Source organism: Procambarus clarkii, chromosome 37, assembly GCF_040958095.1.
Source record: "Procambarus clarkii isolate CNS0578487 chromosome 37, FALCON_Pclarkii_2.0, whole genome shotgun sequence".
Classification (NCBI taxonomy): domain Eukaryota; kingdom Metazoa; phylum Arthropoda; class Malacostraca; order Decapoda; family Cambaridae; genus Procambarus; species Procambarus clarkii.
In genome coordinates this window covers 21,251,201-21,268,058 of record NC_091186.1, presented here as the reverse complement: position 1 = coordinate 21,268,058, position 16,858 = coordinate 21,251,201, and the positions used below count along the sequence as shown (strand labels likewise).

General features: G+C 43.4%; 1 protein-coding gene across 1 annotated transcript in view; it reads right to left on the bottom strand.

The window, feature by feature from the left end:
* Nucleotides 1-16,858, bottom strand: part of LOC123753269 (uncharacterized) — a 73,328-nt gene that overhangs the window by 49,553 nt on the left and 6,917 nt on the right. The window contains exon 2 of the mRNA XM_069336895.1: nucleotides 14,780-15,199. Within this exon, the coding sequence (XP_069192996.1) occupies nucleotides 14,780-15,199 (420 nt within the window). The remainder of the gene's footprint in view (nucleotides 1-14,779; nucleotides 15,200-16,858) is intronic.

Here is a 16,858-nt window from a genome sequence, read left to right as displayed (position 1 = left end):
CTGTGTTTCAAAAGGACTACTATATAGTAAGGAAAGAGAGGGAAGGGAGAGGAGGTAGAGGAGTGGCCCTGCTGATAAGGAAGGACTGGAGTTTTGATGAGATGGAAATTCCGGGCTGTGACGGATTCAGAGATTACATAACATTAACTATAACAATGGTGGACCTAAGATAATTGTGGCAGTCATTTACAACCCTCCCCTAAATGACAGAAGACCTAGACAGGAGTTTGATAGGAACACAGGTCATATTGATGGGACTGCATCACAGGTTACAGAGTGTACATATTCCTCGGCAACTTGCTGATGCTTGGTGATGGTGAAACTGTTGGCAGGATGTCGACTGATGTAATCAACGGGATTGCCTGCACCCGGCTTGTATTTCACCGTAAAGTTGTATGGTTGCAGACGAAGAGCCCATCTCTCAATGCGAGCTGGTGGTTTGGACTTTGGATTATTGAAGATGGTCTCCAACGGTTTGTGGTCAGTGACTATTGTGGTGAAGGGTGCACCAAGCAGATACACATTGAAGTGTTCACAGCCCCATACAAGAGCAAGAGCTTCCTTCTCTGTCTGACTGTATCGTTGCTCAACATCTGTGAGAAAACGGCTGGCGTAAGCAATTACTACTCTGGAATCTGGTTGACCAGGTTTGTGTTGGGCTAAAACAGCACCTAAACCAACAGGACTAGCATCCACCGTTAACTCAGTGTCCATTGATGGATCAAAGTATGCAGCAGTCGCATTCTCTACTAGTCCATCTTTCACAGCATTAAATGCATTTTGCTCGATATCGCTCCAGTACCATGATGCATTTTTCTTCAGGAGCTCACGTAGAGGCTTTGTAATGGTAGCAAAATCTGGAATGAAGCGAGAACAGTAGTTTGCCATTCCCAGAAAACTATGTACTTCAGTGGACGTTGAAGGAGGTGCAGCATTCTTGATATCTGCAACTTTCTTAGGATCTGGAGACAGACCTTTGTCACTGAGTACATGTCCAAAGATTTCAATTTTATGTTGATTGAACTCACACTTTGCTCGGTTTAACGTCAGATTCTTTTCTCGTAAGCGTTGCAATGTTGCACGAAGAGCTTTGTCGTGTTCAGCTTGGGTACGGCCATAAACAATGATGTCATCAGACATGTTGTCAGCATTAGGTATATCTTGCAATACCTGGCTGATGATGTGCTGGAATACCTCGGCAGCACTGTTGATACCAAAACTCAGGCGCTTGTACCTATACAGACCTCGATGTGTCGTAAACGTTGTGATGAAGCGACTCTCATCATCAAGTTCAAGCTGATGATAGCCCTTGTTTAAATCTAACTTGCTGAATACAGTTGCACCATTCAAGCGGTAAATCATATCATCTACACTGGGTGTAGGATGGCGTTCACGCATTATTGCCTTGTTGGGAACACGCATGTCCACACAAATGCGTATCTCATCTGGATTCTTCGGCTTTGGTGTAGTGACAATTGGGCTTACCCGTGGTGTTGGGCCTGTTACTGGTTCAATGATATCTAGTTCCATCAGCCTATCCAGTTCGGCATCGACTTTCTTGCGAGTATGGAATGGTTGTCGGCGATGTGGTTGGGCAACTGGAATTACATCTGGGTCGATATGCAGATGTACTTTGCTATCAGTATAACAACCTATGGATTTAAATCGATCAGAAAATTCAGCAACAGTACCATCAACATTGTTTGCAGATTCCACTGCTACAGCATTAGAAAGCTGAAGTAGCCCCAATTTGGTTGAAGTCTTGTAACTGAGTAAAGACTCCTTTGCATTCCTAACAACATGGAATGTAGTAATGAGCATTGCATTCTTTGACTTAATCTCTGCAGTGAAAGTTCCAATCACTGGCAAGGCTACCTTTGAAGCATTAGGCAGTGGCTTTGCCATTATAGTTTTCAAGCTTTGGGAACTGTTTTTTAAATTTTTCATAGTGGCACTCAGCAATGGTGTCAATGTTTGATCCAGTGTCAATAAGAACTTTGAGACAAATAAAGCAATGTATACTATACTCTCTGGGTTGTTTGGAAGATCATTCCATTCTGTGATTGATTGTACTCCATAAGTGTAATCACATTCACTGTCATCTGAGACTGGTTGTAATGAAATGTTGTCTTGTACATTATTAACATTCTGGATATGAGGTGCAATATTGTGTTCGTCTCCTCGACCCCTATGACCTGATCCTCGTACAGTGCTTTTATTCACTGACTGTGGTTTCTTTAGTGCAGAACGACACATAGCGCCAAAATGACCCAGTTTTCCACACTCATAGCACTTCTCACCTTGAGCAGGACAAACATTACCTTGGTGTGGGTAGTCTCCTCCACAACTGTAACATTTATTGTTGACACCCTCTGATGTGAATCGTTGTGACTGCTTGAATCTTGTTCCATGACTCCAGTTGTGATGTGGTTCTCGGCTCAATTTACTGTTAGGTTTGGCATGATATCTTCTTTGATCACGGTGTCCTCCCTGAACCTTACATACCTCATGACTGTTAGTAACAGTGGCAGAACCGTTGTTGGCACTGCACTCCATGACACGAGCATCACGTGCAGCAGCTTCCATTCGACGAGCAATATCCAGTATCTTGGTAAGAGAACTGTCATCATCAACAAGTTCTAGAGCTCTTCGACGAAGACGTGTAGATGTGCATGTTTCAGTTATTTGCTGTTTGATTTCTTTGTCAACATCAGCAAACTCACAATGGGCTGCTAAGCCCTGCAGACGTGTGTGGTATTGATCAACGGTTTCATTAGAGAGTTGTCTGGCTCTCCTGAAATGCATAATTTTCATGGCAGTATTTTGTCTTGGTTTGAAATGCTCTGTTAGTTTGACTTTGGCAGTGTCATAATCTTTGGCACCACCAGTGTCTTTCAGTGTATCAAAGATGTCACAAACTCTATCACCTGCATAATGAAGTAGAAAGGCACGCTTTCTTTCAGCACTTTTGATGCCAGAAACTATCAACAAATTTTCAAACCTTTTAAGCCATTTGATCCACCTCTGTGACAGGTTTGTCTGGTCACAGTCAGGATCAAATGCAGGAAACTGAGGTATATTTGCCATTTTTACTGAATAAATGTAACTTATCACTTAAATGTTCCTCAGAATATTAAACACTTACTGCACTGTATATGTTAGTTAAGAATTCACTGTAATTACTTTAATTTTGCAAAGCACACAAGCATTTTAATGCAAAAGTTCACAACAGTGCACAATATAGCAGCAACTGACTTCTTACTCACCTAATTGTACTCACCTAATTGTGCTTGCGGGGGTTGAGCTTTGGCTCTTTGGTCCCGCCTCGCAACTGTCAATCAACCGGTGTACAGATTCCTGAGCCTACTGGGCTCTATCATATCTACATTTGAAACTGTGTATGGAGTCAGCCTCCACCACATCACTTCCTAGTGCATTCCATTTATTAACTACTCTGACACTGAAAAAATTCTTTCTAACGTCTCTGTGGCTCATCTGGGTACTAAGTTTCCACCTGTGTCCCCTTGTTCGTGTCCCACCCGTGCTGAAGAGTTTGTCTTTGTCCACCCTGTCAATTCCCCTGAGAATTTTGTAGGTGGTTATCATGTTTCCCCTTACTCTTCTGTTTTCCAGGGATGTGAGGTTCAGCTCCTTTAGCCTTTCCTCGTAGCTCAATCCTCTCAGTTCCGGGACGAGCCTGGTGGCATACCGCTGAATCTTCTCTAACTTTGTCTTGTGTTTAACTAGGTATGGACTCCAGGCTGGAGCTGCATACTCCAGGATTGGTCGTACATAAGTGGTATACAGGGTTCTGAAAGATTCCTTACACAAGTTTCTGAAGGCAGTTCTTATGTTGGCCAGTCTAGCATATGCCGCTGTTGATATTCTTTTGATGTGGGCCTCTGGGGACAGGTTCGGTGTGATATCAACCCCCAGATCCTTCTCTCTATTTGACTCTTGCAGGATTTCCCCTCCCAGATGATACCTTGTGTTCAGCCTCCTGCTCCCTTCGCCTAATTTCATCACCTTACACTTTCCCGAGTTGAACTTTAGCAGCCATTTTCTAGACCATTACTCCAGTTTATCCAGGTCATCCTGTAGTCTCTGTCTATCTTCATCCGTCTTGATTCTTCTCATAATTTTTGCATCATCAGCAAACATCGAGAGGAATGAATCTATACCCTCTGGAAGATCGTTCACATATATTAGAAACAGGATGGGTCCAAGTACTGAGCCCTGTGGGACTCCGCTGGTGACATCTCGCCACTCTGATGTCCCCCCCCCCCCCTCACCGTTACTCGCTGTTTCCTGTTGCTTAAGTACTCCCTTATCCACTGGAGCACCTTCCCTTTTACTCCTGCCTGTTGCTCCAACTTTTTTAACAGCCTTTTATGGGGTACTGTGTCAAAGGCTTTTTGGCAATCCAGGAAAATGCAGTCGGCCCACCCTTCTCTTTCCTGCCGAATTTTCGTTGCCTGGTCATAAAATTCTAATAAACCTGTGAGGCACGATTTACCATCTCTGAACCCATGTTGGTGGTGCGTTACAAAGTTATTTCCCTCCAGATGCTCTACGAGCCTTTTCCTCACAATCTTCTCCATCACCTTGCATGGTATATAAGTTAAGGAAACTGGCCTGTAATTCAGTGCCTCTTGCCTGTCACCCTTTTTGTATATTGGGACCACGTTAGCTGTCTTCCAACTTTCTGGTAAGTCTCCTGTTTCCAGTGACCTGTTATACACCATAGAGAGTGGCACACTTAGTGCTTCTGCACCTTCCTTTAGTATCCATGGTGAGATTCTATCAGGCCCAACAGCCTTTGTCATATCCAGCTCCAGCAGACACCTTTTGACCTCATCACTGGTGAGGTCAAATTCCTCCAAGGTTGCTTGGTTTGCCGCCTCCTCAATTAGTGCAGGGGCTTCTTGTTCTATTCTGAAGACCTCCTGGAATATCTTGTTAAGTTCTTCACACACCTCCTTGTCATTCTCTGTGTATCTGTTCTCCCCTTTCCGCAGCTTCATCACTTGTTCCTTCACTGCTGTTTTCCTCCTGATGTGGCTGTGGAGCAGCTTTGGTTGGGTCTTGGCTTTACTCGCAATGTCATTTTCAAACTGTCTCTCTGCTTCCCTCCTCACTCTGATGTACTTATTTCTGGCCCTCTGGTATCTCTCCCTGCTCTCTGGTGTTCTGTTATTTCTGTAGTTTCTCCATGTTCTTTTACTCAGTTGTTTCGCTACCTTACATTCCTGGCTGAACCATGGGGTTTTCTGTTGTTTTTCGTTTTTCTCCTTTTGGACGGGGATAAACCTGTCTGCAGCTTCCTGGCACTTCTGGGTGACAAAATCCATCATGACCTGCACATTCTTGTCTCTAAGTTCTGTTTCCCATGGTATTCCCCTGAGGAAGTTCCTCATCTCGTCATATTTTCCTCTTCGGTAATTCAGTCTTTTCCCCTCCACTCCCATCCTTGGATAGGTTATCTCTACCTCCACCAAGTACTCAAAGGTCAGTACACTGTGGTCACTCATTCCTATGGGGGCTTCAACTTTGACTTCCCTTATTTCTGACTCATTCAGGGTGAATATCAAGTCGAGTCTAGCTGGTTCATCATTGCCTCTCACTCTTGTGGGTTCCTTGACATGCTGGCTCAGAAAGTTCCTTGTTGCCACTTCCAAGAGTTTAGCTCGCCACGTATCTGCACCACCAGGGAGCCGGTCGGCCGAGCGGACAGCACGCTGGACTTGTGATCCTGTGGTCCTGAGTTCGATCCCAGGCGCCGGCGAGAAACAATGGGCAGAGTTTCTTTCACCCTATGCCCCCGTTACCTAGCAGTAAAATAGGTACCTGGGTGTTAGTCAGCTGTCATGGGCTGCTTCCTGGGGGTGGAGGCCTGGTCGAGGACCGGGCCGCGGGGACACTAAAATACCCCGAAATCATCTCAAGATAACCATGTGGGTCCCCATTCTCCCAGTCTATCTTTCCATGGTAAAAATCACCCATGATTAAGAGTCTTGAGCCATTCCTGCAGGCAACTGAAGCTGCTCTCTCTATTATATTAATGGTTGCCATGTTGTTCCTATCAAACTCCTGTCTAGGTCTTCTGTCATTTAGGGGAGGGTTGTAAATGACTGCCACAATTATCTTAGGTCCACCATTGTTATAGTTCCTGTTATGTAATCTCTGAATCCGTCACAGCCCGGAATTTCCATCTCACCAAAACTCCAGTCCTTCCTTATCAGCAGGGCCACTCCTCCACCTCCTCTCCCTTCCCTCTCTTTCCTTACTATATAGTAGTCCTTTTGAAACACAGCATCTGTTATGACTCCTGACAATTTTGTTTCCATTAGTCCTATTACATCAGGATGTAATTACTATTACATCATTTTACCTAGCCCTTGTGTACATGTGTTGCTCCTACTCACAGCAGCACAGCAGTTGGCACAGCAGTTGGTACAGCAGTTGGTACAGCAGTCGGTACAGCAGTCAGTTCAGCGTGAAGAATTTTGTAGCACGAAGCGTCGCTTCGTAACCAAAACATCAGATTTTGTACACATCAAAGCGTCGTTTCGTACACGGCGTCGGCAGATTCCTTAGAACACAGCTTCTTCAGTCAGCACATAGCTTGGGGTAGCACATAGCATTGGTTAGCACATAGCATTGGTTAGCACATAGCATCGTTTAGCACAAAGCATTGGTTAGCACACAGCATTGGGTATGGTGCTCACAGCACGACTTCTCCTTCCTCCTCTGGGCGAGACAGCATGCTCCTTCCTTGTTCGAAGTTGAACAAAATACCTGCGCTCCCAGTTCATCCTCGTCGCCAATGTGGTGTTTGTGTGTTACTGAGGAAATCTTGATTGTAAGGTTGATGGAAAGTCATTGCTTAGTTACTGACTTTAATACGTATATAAACAATTACATGACTAGTAGCTACCAAGCTGGGCAGGCGCCCTGTACGCTCTTGTTTACCTTCTCTCTGGCGTCTGCTCCGCCGCACATAGAAAACGGATGGTACCATTTTCTGTGAACATGACAGTATCATATCCATGAAAAATTCATTTGGGTTATCAATCTTTAGTGCGTTTAATGGCTCACTGAAAACAGAGTCGTACTGCTTCCTCAGTAGCTCGCTCATTTCTTTGTTGTCATCGGTGAAAGTTCCATCTCCCTTTTGCAGGGGCCCGATACTAGATGTGGTTTTTCATCTTGATTTTGCATAGGAGAAAAAATATTTCGGATTTCTCTCTATTTCACTGATGGCCTTTTGCTCTCTTTGCCTCTCCTGGGTTTTGTATGATTCTTGTAGCTTGAGTTCAATTGTTTCTATTTCTCTACCTAACCTTCTTCGCCGTTCTTGAGATAAGGTGCGACTCTCAAGTTGTTCCGCAATTCGTTTTCTTCGCCTATATAGGGAACGACGTTCCCGTTCCAATCTGCATCTCTTTCTCTTTTTTCTTAGGGGTATGCGGTTTGAACATATTTCTAGTGCTACTGAGCTTATTTTTTCCAGGCACTGGTTCAGGTTTGCATTTTCTAGCTGTTCTTCCCAGTTTATTTCTGTGAAGTCCTGGTTTATTTGCTCCCAGTTTATCTGTTTATTATTGAAGTTGAATTTGCTGAAATCTCCTCCACCGGGAATCTGGACTGGTTTTGAAGATCTACTCCCCATGGTTGTCATAACTTCAATTAAGTTGTGATCTGAGTAACAGGTATTTGTAACCATTATGTTCCTGATCAATTCATCATTATTAGTGAAAATGAGGTCCAGCGTGTTCTCCTTCCTAGTTGGTTCTTCTATTTGCTGGTTTAAGGCAAACCTGTCGCACATCCGTAGCAGGTCATTTGCATGTGCCTGTTCATTTAGGCTACTTCCTGGTATTCTTTCTGATATTACTGTATTAGCCAGGTGCTTCCATTTCAGGTGCTGTAGGTTAAAGTCCCCAAGCAGGATGATGTTCGGAGCTGGATTAGTGAGGTTTTCCAAGCAGTGTTCTATTTTCATTAGTTGGTCTTTAAACTGCTGAGGGTTTGCCTCCGGTGACTTATATACAAGCACAATAACTACATTTAGAATCTCAATTTTGATTATCAGCACTTCCACCATATCATTTGAGGTGTTTAGCAGCTCAGTACAGATGAGTGTGTCTTTGATGTAGAGGTTGACCCCACCCTGAAGCCGGTGTTTCCTATCACATCTGAAAAGATTGTACTCTGAGATCCATATTTCACCATCATGATAGTCCTTTGTGTGGGTTTCTGTTAGGGCTGCAAACACTGCATTTGCCTCATGAAGGAGACCATCAATAAAGTGAACTTTGTTGGATTTGCGTGTTTTTATACCCTGGATGTTGGCAAATATAAATGATGTTATCGTGTTAGCGGAATGCTGAATGCCTTACTTGGTGTTAATATCTGAGGCTCTGGTAAGGAGGCCACTGTGTTTGCATCCAGGGTGTGTTGTTTTGGAAGTGATTCGTCCAGTTTTGGAAGTAGGACGGGTGTTGTGTGGTGTAGCACCTGTGTGCTTGTTGATAGTTTGTATTACAGTCTTGTGGGTATCTCCCTTCCCCTCTGTAATCCTGTAGTGGTTCCATCTGACTGTTCCTCTCTCTTATATTTACTACTCTGTTTCTGCCTTCCTCTAAAAAATTTCCAGTAGTGTCATATTGATCTTCCTGTCTATAACGCTGTGTACCTCTCACGTGGAATTCCGGACACTGAAGATTGTAGCATTTTTTGTTCCTAATTGAAAATTGACATAATTTAGGGTGGAAGTATCTACACCCTGTTCCAAAACGGCATGTACCCCTCTCCAACATGTTCCTGCATTTTCGAGGATGCAGAAAATGGCATTTTGCTCCTAATTTTCCATATTTGCATATTCCTTTAGCGTAGAATTTGCAAATATGTTCCGGTTTTGCATTTTTCAAGGTATTTATATCTGTGTCTGTCTTGTCTACCTCTTTATTGGAACAATCTCCGTTTTTCGTCCCAATTCCTTCAACTATGCACTCTGTATCACTGTTGCTCTCATCGTTTATATTACCTGGCTCTGCAATATTGCTGTTATTTTGTACCACAATACCCTCTTCCTCCACACTACTGCTGCGGTTCTCTAAACTATCTGTTCCTGAGTTTTGGTCGTTATCCAATGTTGTCTTTTCCCAGTCCGCATATATCAATGGTAGCTTTTCTGTGAATGATAATCTCTGTGACTCGGGAATGTTTTTCATCAGATTAGTTATGTTCTCTAACATTAATCTGTCATCTTTGCAAACCCAGTAAATTCCTTGCCTTTCTGTGCATCCTGGAGATACTTCTGTACAGCCCAGGTGAAATCTTTTGTTACGGATGCAACACGTTACGCCTACGTTACGTTTTCCCAGTACTCCCAAACACTCGCCACACCTCTCCATTGTCTGATGTATTGTGTTGTATTTGTGGTTCACTGTACGGATCACTTATTGATGTCAGTCCTTTTAACTCTTTATAAAATTATATGTATATATTTATATATTTAATATTTATAATATTATATGTATACCGTATATTTGTAATATTATGTATGTTATTTTGTTCAAACTTTATGGCAGGTACTTAGCGTAGGGTAGCGAAGCTGGTCCGCGGTCGGTACAGGTGACCTCTTGTTGTCCCAGGTTGATGTCACCAGTTTCCAGTTACTCGATTTATAACCACTGATGCCGTCTCTTGCCACTATTCTATATTTCTAGTATTCTATGCACGATTTTCCTACACTTCCAACTTATATGTTGTTGTGATACCCGTTCCACTTCACTGTTCCCCGAATCACTGTTCACTATTTTTTCCTCATACACGCATGTACACAAAGCCTCGTGCACTGGCTCACACGTGGTCTCCCGTTTATTCTCTATTTAACACAAAGTTCTATTGCTAATGACTGTTTTCAATTTTCCAGCGGGTCACTATGCACTTTGTTATGTCTGTAATCAGTAATCCATGGCAGTAGTCCTACGAAATCCTGGTTAATGTCACGATTTTAACGGAGCGCGCACGATATGTCTTCCCCCTCCCTAGACTGAACTAAACCCCAAGCTCAGTCTTTAAATGCTCTGTGAAAAACAAGAATTGTCTTACGTCTGGCAGGGAAGATACAAACACATACACATCGTCATGCGTCCTACTATACTATAAGGAAGTTTAATTAGCTCAATTTTGACCTCTGGTTTCCACTGAGGAACCCAGGGTCGTAACACTCCTCCCCCCTTCAGAGAAAAAAAAATGTGACTACTAGGATAGTAGTCATATTTTTTTTTTGTAAGAGTATACAGAGAAAAAGGAAAATTTATGACATAAAAAAAATCAATCAAAACAAAAATTTCCCTGCAAGAAAAGTACAAAGGAATTCTCTGAAAAAAAACATACACAAAAAAAAATAAGGAAGTAAATAAATTGGACACGGAATATTTAATGTCACAGGAGAACCTAAAAAAAAATAACTAAAGCATGACAATTGGTAAATGGTTTCCTGTGGCCCAGATGAATGTTATTCAGGCAACTGGGACAGAGCGTCGGCTATCACGTTGAGCTGGCCCGGTAGGTGGATAATAGACAGATTGAAGTCCTGTAGGTACTATGCCCACCTGAGGATGCATTTATTCTTCCCCTTCATCTGAGTCAGGAAGACTAGTGGGTTATGGTCCATGTACACTTCCACTATATTACCTGTGAGGTAAACTTCGAACTTTTTACATGTTAACACTAGCGCCAACGCCTCTTTTTCTATCACTGAATAATTGCGTTGCACCTTGTCAAATTTCACAGAGTAATAATATACTGGGTGTTCCACTTGATCATCCCCAATTTGCAACAACACTGCACCAGCACCCGAGTCAGATGCGTCAACATGAATTTTAAACGGTCGGTCGAACCTTGGACTAGCAAGCACTGGGGCGGAAGCTAAGATCAATTTCAAATTTTTAAATGCCTCTGCACAGTCTGATGACCACTTAAATTTAACAGCCTTCCGCAACAAGTCTGTGAGAGGAGTGGCAACACTGGAAACGTTCTGACAAAAGCATCGATAGTACGCACACATACCGATAAATCGTTGAATGTCCTTTTTAGACTGAAGCACGGGACACTCCAGAATGGCACTGATTTTATCTTGCCGAGGTAACACTTTTCCTTGGCCCACTTCAAAACCGAGGTACGTCACTGTGCCTTGGCCAAAATGACACTTTTTTGCATTTAAGGTAAGATTTGCCTTTTTCAAAATTGCGAACAACTGGCGTAACCTAGCTATGTGGTCAGCCCAATTACTGTCAAAGAGCACGATATCATCTAAATACGCCCGACAATTTGGCACATTAGCGAGCAAAGAGTTCATGAGTCTCTGGAACGTGGCAGGGGCATTACGCAAGCCGAACGGTAACACTTGATACTCAAAAACACCCTCGGGTGTCATGAACGCAGTTAGTTGTTTAGCATGTTCAGTGAGTGGGATTTGATAGTACCCCCTTGAGAAATCGAATTTCGAGACATACATGGCGTTCCCGATTTCGTCGATGCAGTCCTCGAGACGGGGCAACAGATAGGCATCCACAATGGTCACCTTGTTGAGCTGCCGGTAGTCAGTGCATAATCGCCAGGAGCCATCTGGTTTGGGGACCAAAAGGCAGGGCGAGCACCAAGCGCCCTGGCTCGGCCAGTTGAGGCCGTGCTGGAGCAAGAAGTCGACCTCCTTCCGTACGATGGCTTTCTTTTCTGAACTCATCCGATAGGGTTGAAGGCGAATGGGGGGTGTAGTCCATCAACTTGACATGATGGCAAATGGCATCAGTCTGGGTCGGGACCTCCCCGAACAGACTGGAGAATTCATCAACCAACGACTGCACCTCTTCACGTTGGGCCATCTGCAAATGGGACAGTCCCTCCTGCACAGTATTCACAGAACTAGAATGATTGAGAATGAGATTAGTTGGGTCCCCAGAACAATCATCCCCTCCCTCACTGGAAATGGAAACATTGGTTAGTTCAATGGGCTTGGGGCCCTGGAACTTTTTCAGCCAATTTACGTGTACGAGCATTACCTGGTTACGCTTGTCAGAGTGCCTCACTTTGTACGTGAGGTCTCCAGTCTTTTCTGTTACAATGTAGGGGACCTTCGTACTTGTGGGACATAGTGTTCCCTAGTCGAGGCTTTAATACCAGGACAGGGTCGCCAGGCTGAAATACCCGCCACTTAGCCGTAGCATCGTTTCGTTCTTTCATCTTTTCTTGGGCCTTCCCAAGATACTTTCGTGCCGCCGCCTTGCAGTCCTTGAGTCTCTGGTGGTGTTGCGCAAAGAAAGCTGAACCTTCGGTTAACGTTACGTTCCCTAACAGATTCTCCTGTAACATTTGCAAGGGTCCACGAACTTTATGGCCAAAGACTAACTCAAAAGGAGAACAACCCAGTGAACTTTGTAATCCCTCTCTAGCCGCAAACAAAACATATGGTAAATTCTCATCCCAGAAGGTGTGGGAACTCTCGCATGATGTCTTCAACATCTGCTTCAGAGTTAGATGGAAACGTTCAATTACCCCCGGACTCTGTGGATGGTATGGGCTGGAAACCGTATGAGTTATTCCATGGTCCTTACAAAATTGTTCAAAAAATATCAGACTTAAAGTTAGTACCATTGTCAGTTTGCATGACCCGAGGCAGTCCAAAAGTGGAAAAAAATTGCAACATACGAGCAACAACAGTCTTTGCTCGGATGTTCCTTACAGCAAAAGCCTCTGGGTAATGGGTCGTGATACACATCATCGTGATTAGGTAAATATTACCAGACTTAGTTTTGGGTAATGGACCAACACAGTCCATTACCACATGAGAAAATGGTTCCTCTGGCACGACAATAGGCCTTAGAGGAGCTTTAGGTGGAGTCTGGTTTGGTTTCCCAACAAGTTGGCACACAATACATGCATTACAAAATTTTGCCACATCGCTTTTCAGCTTGGGCCAGAAAAAATACTTTAAGATTTTGTGATACATAATATTAATACCTTGATGTCCCCCCAGAGGATCATCATGAGCAGCGGTCAAAACTCTTTCTCTATAGCAGGTTGGCAACATAACCTGGTGGACTACCTGCCACTCATTTGACAAGGGAGCACTCTGTGGTCTCCATTTTCTCATCAAAATCCGATCATTGTAGTAGTACCCAGTTGCTGCGTCTACAATTTCCTCCATAAAGACGGTTGCCTCATGACAATCTGCAAGACTGGGGTCAGCTTTCTGTAACTCACTCAAGGAGGCGTCCAGACCTTGGTCAGATGCTATTGGCCGAGGCTCAACAGTGTTCTCCTCCACATCCCCACTACTCTCGGTAGGTGGCGGTGGCAGGCTCTCCACAATGTCCTCAGCCACGTCATCGAGTCGGGCTATAAATGTGTCCGCAAGGTCCACTTGGTTTTCACCACTCGGAAAGTTCCTTGTGTCCTCGGGATTTACCGCCTTGACAAGCACAAGGCTGCCCTTACGTTAAAGTCCCATAGGCCTGGTCACCACGCACGCAGGGTACACAACATTATCCTCTGCGGCGGGTGGATCCAGGCAAACCTTAGGGGTAGGCAACATAATAGGCAGTCTGGAGCCCCCTACCTTATCCCCTGCTAAATCATTACCCAATATTACATCAACATTAGGGAAAGGTAGGTATGAAGTGACTCCGACTGTACAAACACCCTTGTGGAAATCAGATTCCAGGGTAACCTTATGGAGGGGTACTGCTCGAGTGTCACTAGTGACACCCTCGACCAGTACCACCTCTCCAGTGTCGAGAGTGTTGGCACCTTGCAAAGCACTCTCTAAAATTAAAGTCTGGATGGCACCGGTGTCTCGGAAGATCACCACGTCCTTCCAGGAAGAACCCTCAGACAAAAGTAGTCTCCCTTTCAATAAGAATGGGGTAAGCAAGTCCAACTATGTGGGTTGGAGGTCTTACTCCCTAACCCTTCCGAAGGCCTCAAGCCCTGTGTCACAACTAGAGCATTGGGTCTTTTTTCCGGGTACAGTTACCAACAACGGCTAATAACGTGGTTTGGACGTTTACAGTGACCACAGATACGTCGGGGAGAAGAGACATTACTAACAGAATTACCCTTCGGTTCACTCTTAGGTGTCGTGGGGTTAGACAATTTAACAAGGTTACTTATGTCTGAAACAGAAGGTGCAGTAGTTAAAGGGTTAGAATGAGCTGGTCTGGACTGGCTGTGGGTATAAGTTTTGCTACTCTGTGGGGCATAATTATTTTTATTGGGCCTTTTGCCCGCCAACTGGTAGTTTTCTGCCATCTTGGCCAAATCCCCTATTTTAGAATCTACCTCTGTCCTACTTCTAATGTAATGTGCTACATTGTCTGGCATATTATCTATAAATTGTTCTACTAAGACTAAATTCCTGAGTGCCTCGTATGTTTCGGCTTTAGCCAAGCGAATCCATTTTTTAAACAATCTAATTTGATTATTAGCAAATTCAGTAAGCGGGTGGTTGTGAGTAGGCCTAAGGTTGCGATAAGCTTGGCGGTGAGCTTCCGGAGTAATTTCATATGCCCTTAAAATTCGCTCCCCTGACTTTATCATATTCAAAACACTCGTCGTCAGGCATGTTTATAAAAATATCTTGTGCTTTACTCCTAAGTCTTCCCTGCAAGATTTTCACCCACTCTTCCCTTGGCCAGTTCATGGACATGGCTAGTCTCTGAAAATGGTTGAAAAATCTTTCAGGGTCTGACTCTGAAAATTCAGGTACGTTATGTGTTTTATCAGAATGTCTGGAGTTTGAGTCCCCAGTTGGTGGTGGTACTATTCTTGCCGCCTCATTTTTGAGCCTTTGCTCTTCCACTTTAGCATTTTGTTCTGCTACTCTGGCCTCTTGCTCTGCCAGTCTTAACTTGGCTAGTGTTAATTCTAATTCTATATTTCTACTAGCTACACTTTCCCCTGAACTGGGCTGGCATAAAATTGTATCACTTGGCACTAGTTCTTGGTCTATACAATGCCGTAAAATTTCATTCACCAATGTCCACTTTTTATCCGTGTCGTTTAACTTGAGACCAAATTCCTTGCCTAACAAGTCTAAATTTGCTTTGGTGAGCTTCTTAATCTCTACCACTGAAGGATTCTTTGCCAGTTCCTGCATTTTAGATGCCATCATTAATAACTTTAGCTCCTAGCAAAGGAAAAAAATGAAAAAATAAAAATTGGAAAAAACAAAAATTTGCACGGCCCCTAACACAAGGCCACACTAACCTCAATCGTGAAGGGATCCAGCTGGGTGTCCAGTCAGTGCAAGATGTATCCTTTGCTAGATGAGCTGGGCCCTAGGCTAACACACAACCGTTCTGCGGAAACAAGAATTTTTAGTTTTGGCACTCAAGAATCTAATTTTTTTTACAATTAAAAAGTTCCTCCTGGTCAGGCCAACCACTTGTTATAAAATTGGTGGTGCTGCTATGGGGGATCTAATATTAAATGGAAGTAGGGGCAGTAGTTAGCATTAAGGGTTATCAAATATGGGAGATCTCAAAGGCCCGGCCCCCACTATATAGAAATAAATTTGTAGTGGCTTATTACAGCAATAGTCAGCCTAGAGGTTGATCATGGATCTCCTATACAGGAAAAATGGATACCCCTTTACTAACTTAATTATTTATTAACCCCTTAACAACCCCCATATACATTCACACCAATAACAATAATAATAATTACTTTACCACACTATCTTACGTTAAAAGCCTTGGTCCACATAAGCAGGATACAAGGTTTAAACTGAGAACAAGCTAGGGTAAAGTACTACTAGTGAAGAACTTGAAGCTTGAGTCAGCTTAGGGTAGGGAGGCCACGTGGTTCCACTGGGACTCCCTTAGAATAACTAGTAATACAAACACTAGGAACACCTAATTCATACAAAGTATAATACTCTACACATTAAAACACGCCTATGCCAGACAATGAGAACGTTACACAGTATACTTAGCTGGGTATCAGCCCACAGAAATAAAGAAACGAGAGGAGGATCCTTTCACCACAGCCAGCCAGCAGAGAAGAGAGAGCCTCTCGCATCTCCTTCCCAGCTCACTCGCTGCCAGTAGACTGCTCAACTATACGTACAGCAATCCTATCCCAAGTTTACTCAGATTTACTTTACACTTGATTAGAAAGTATTATTAAACATAGTTGTTGCCTATTTTATTATTTAATAATCAACCCCAAGCTCAGTCTTTAAATGCTCTGTGAGAAACAAGAATCGTCTTACGTCTGGCAGGGAAGATACAAACACACACATCGTCATGCGTCCTACTATACTATAAGGAAGTTTAATTAGCTCAATTTTGACCTCTGGTTTCCACTAAGGAACCCAGGGTCGTGACAGGTTCTACTACCCAAAATCATTTACGTCCTCTAATTACTCAACACAAAGCTGCTATTAGGACAATATCTAACTCTGGCCCCAGACATCACTCGGTACCTCTTACTCAAATCTCTGAATATGTTAGATATTAAGTCCCTGCACATCCTCTCATGTGTATTTTATATATATATAAAATGCTGAACTGTAATGTCAATCCTGACCTTAAAAGCTTCCTAGAGGGTTGTAACAGATCCCATGAGCACCACACCAGAAACAAATACCTATTTGATATTACAGGAGAACGACTGAGTCAAACTAGAAATGTTTTACAAATCAAGGGACCTCGAATGTGGAATGATATTTCCCAATTATGTTAAAGACTGTACCTCTCCCAACCAGTTTAAGATAAAAACTAAGTACTACCTAATTAACTCAATGTAACCTACCTCACCCCCAAAATGTCAACCCATGTCTTCT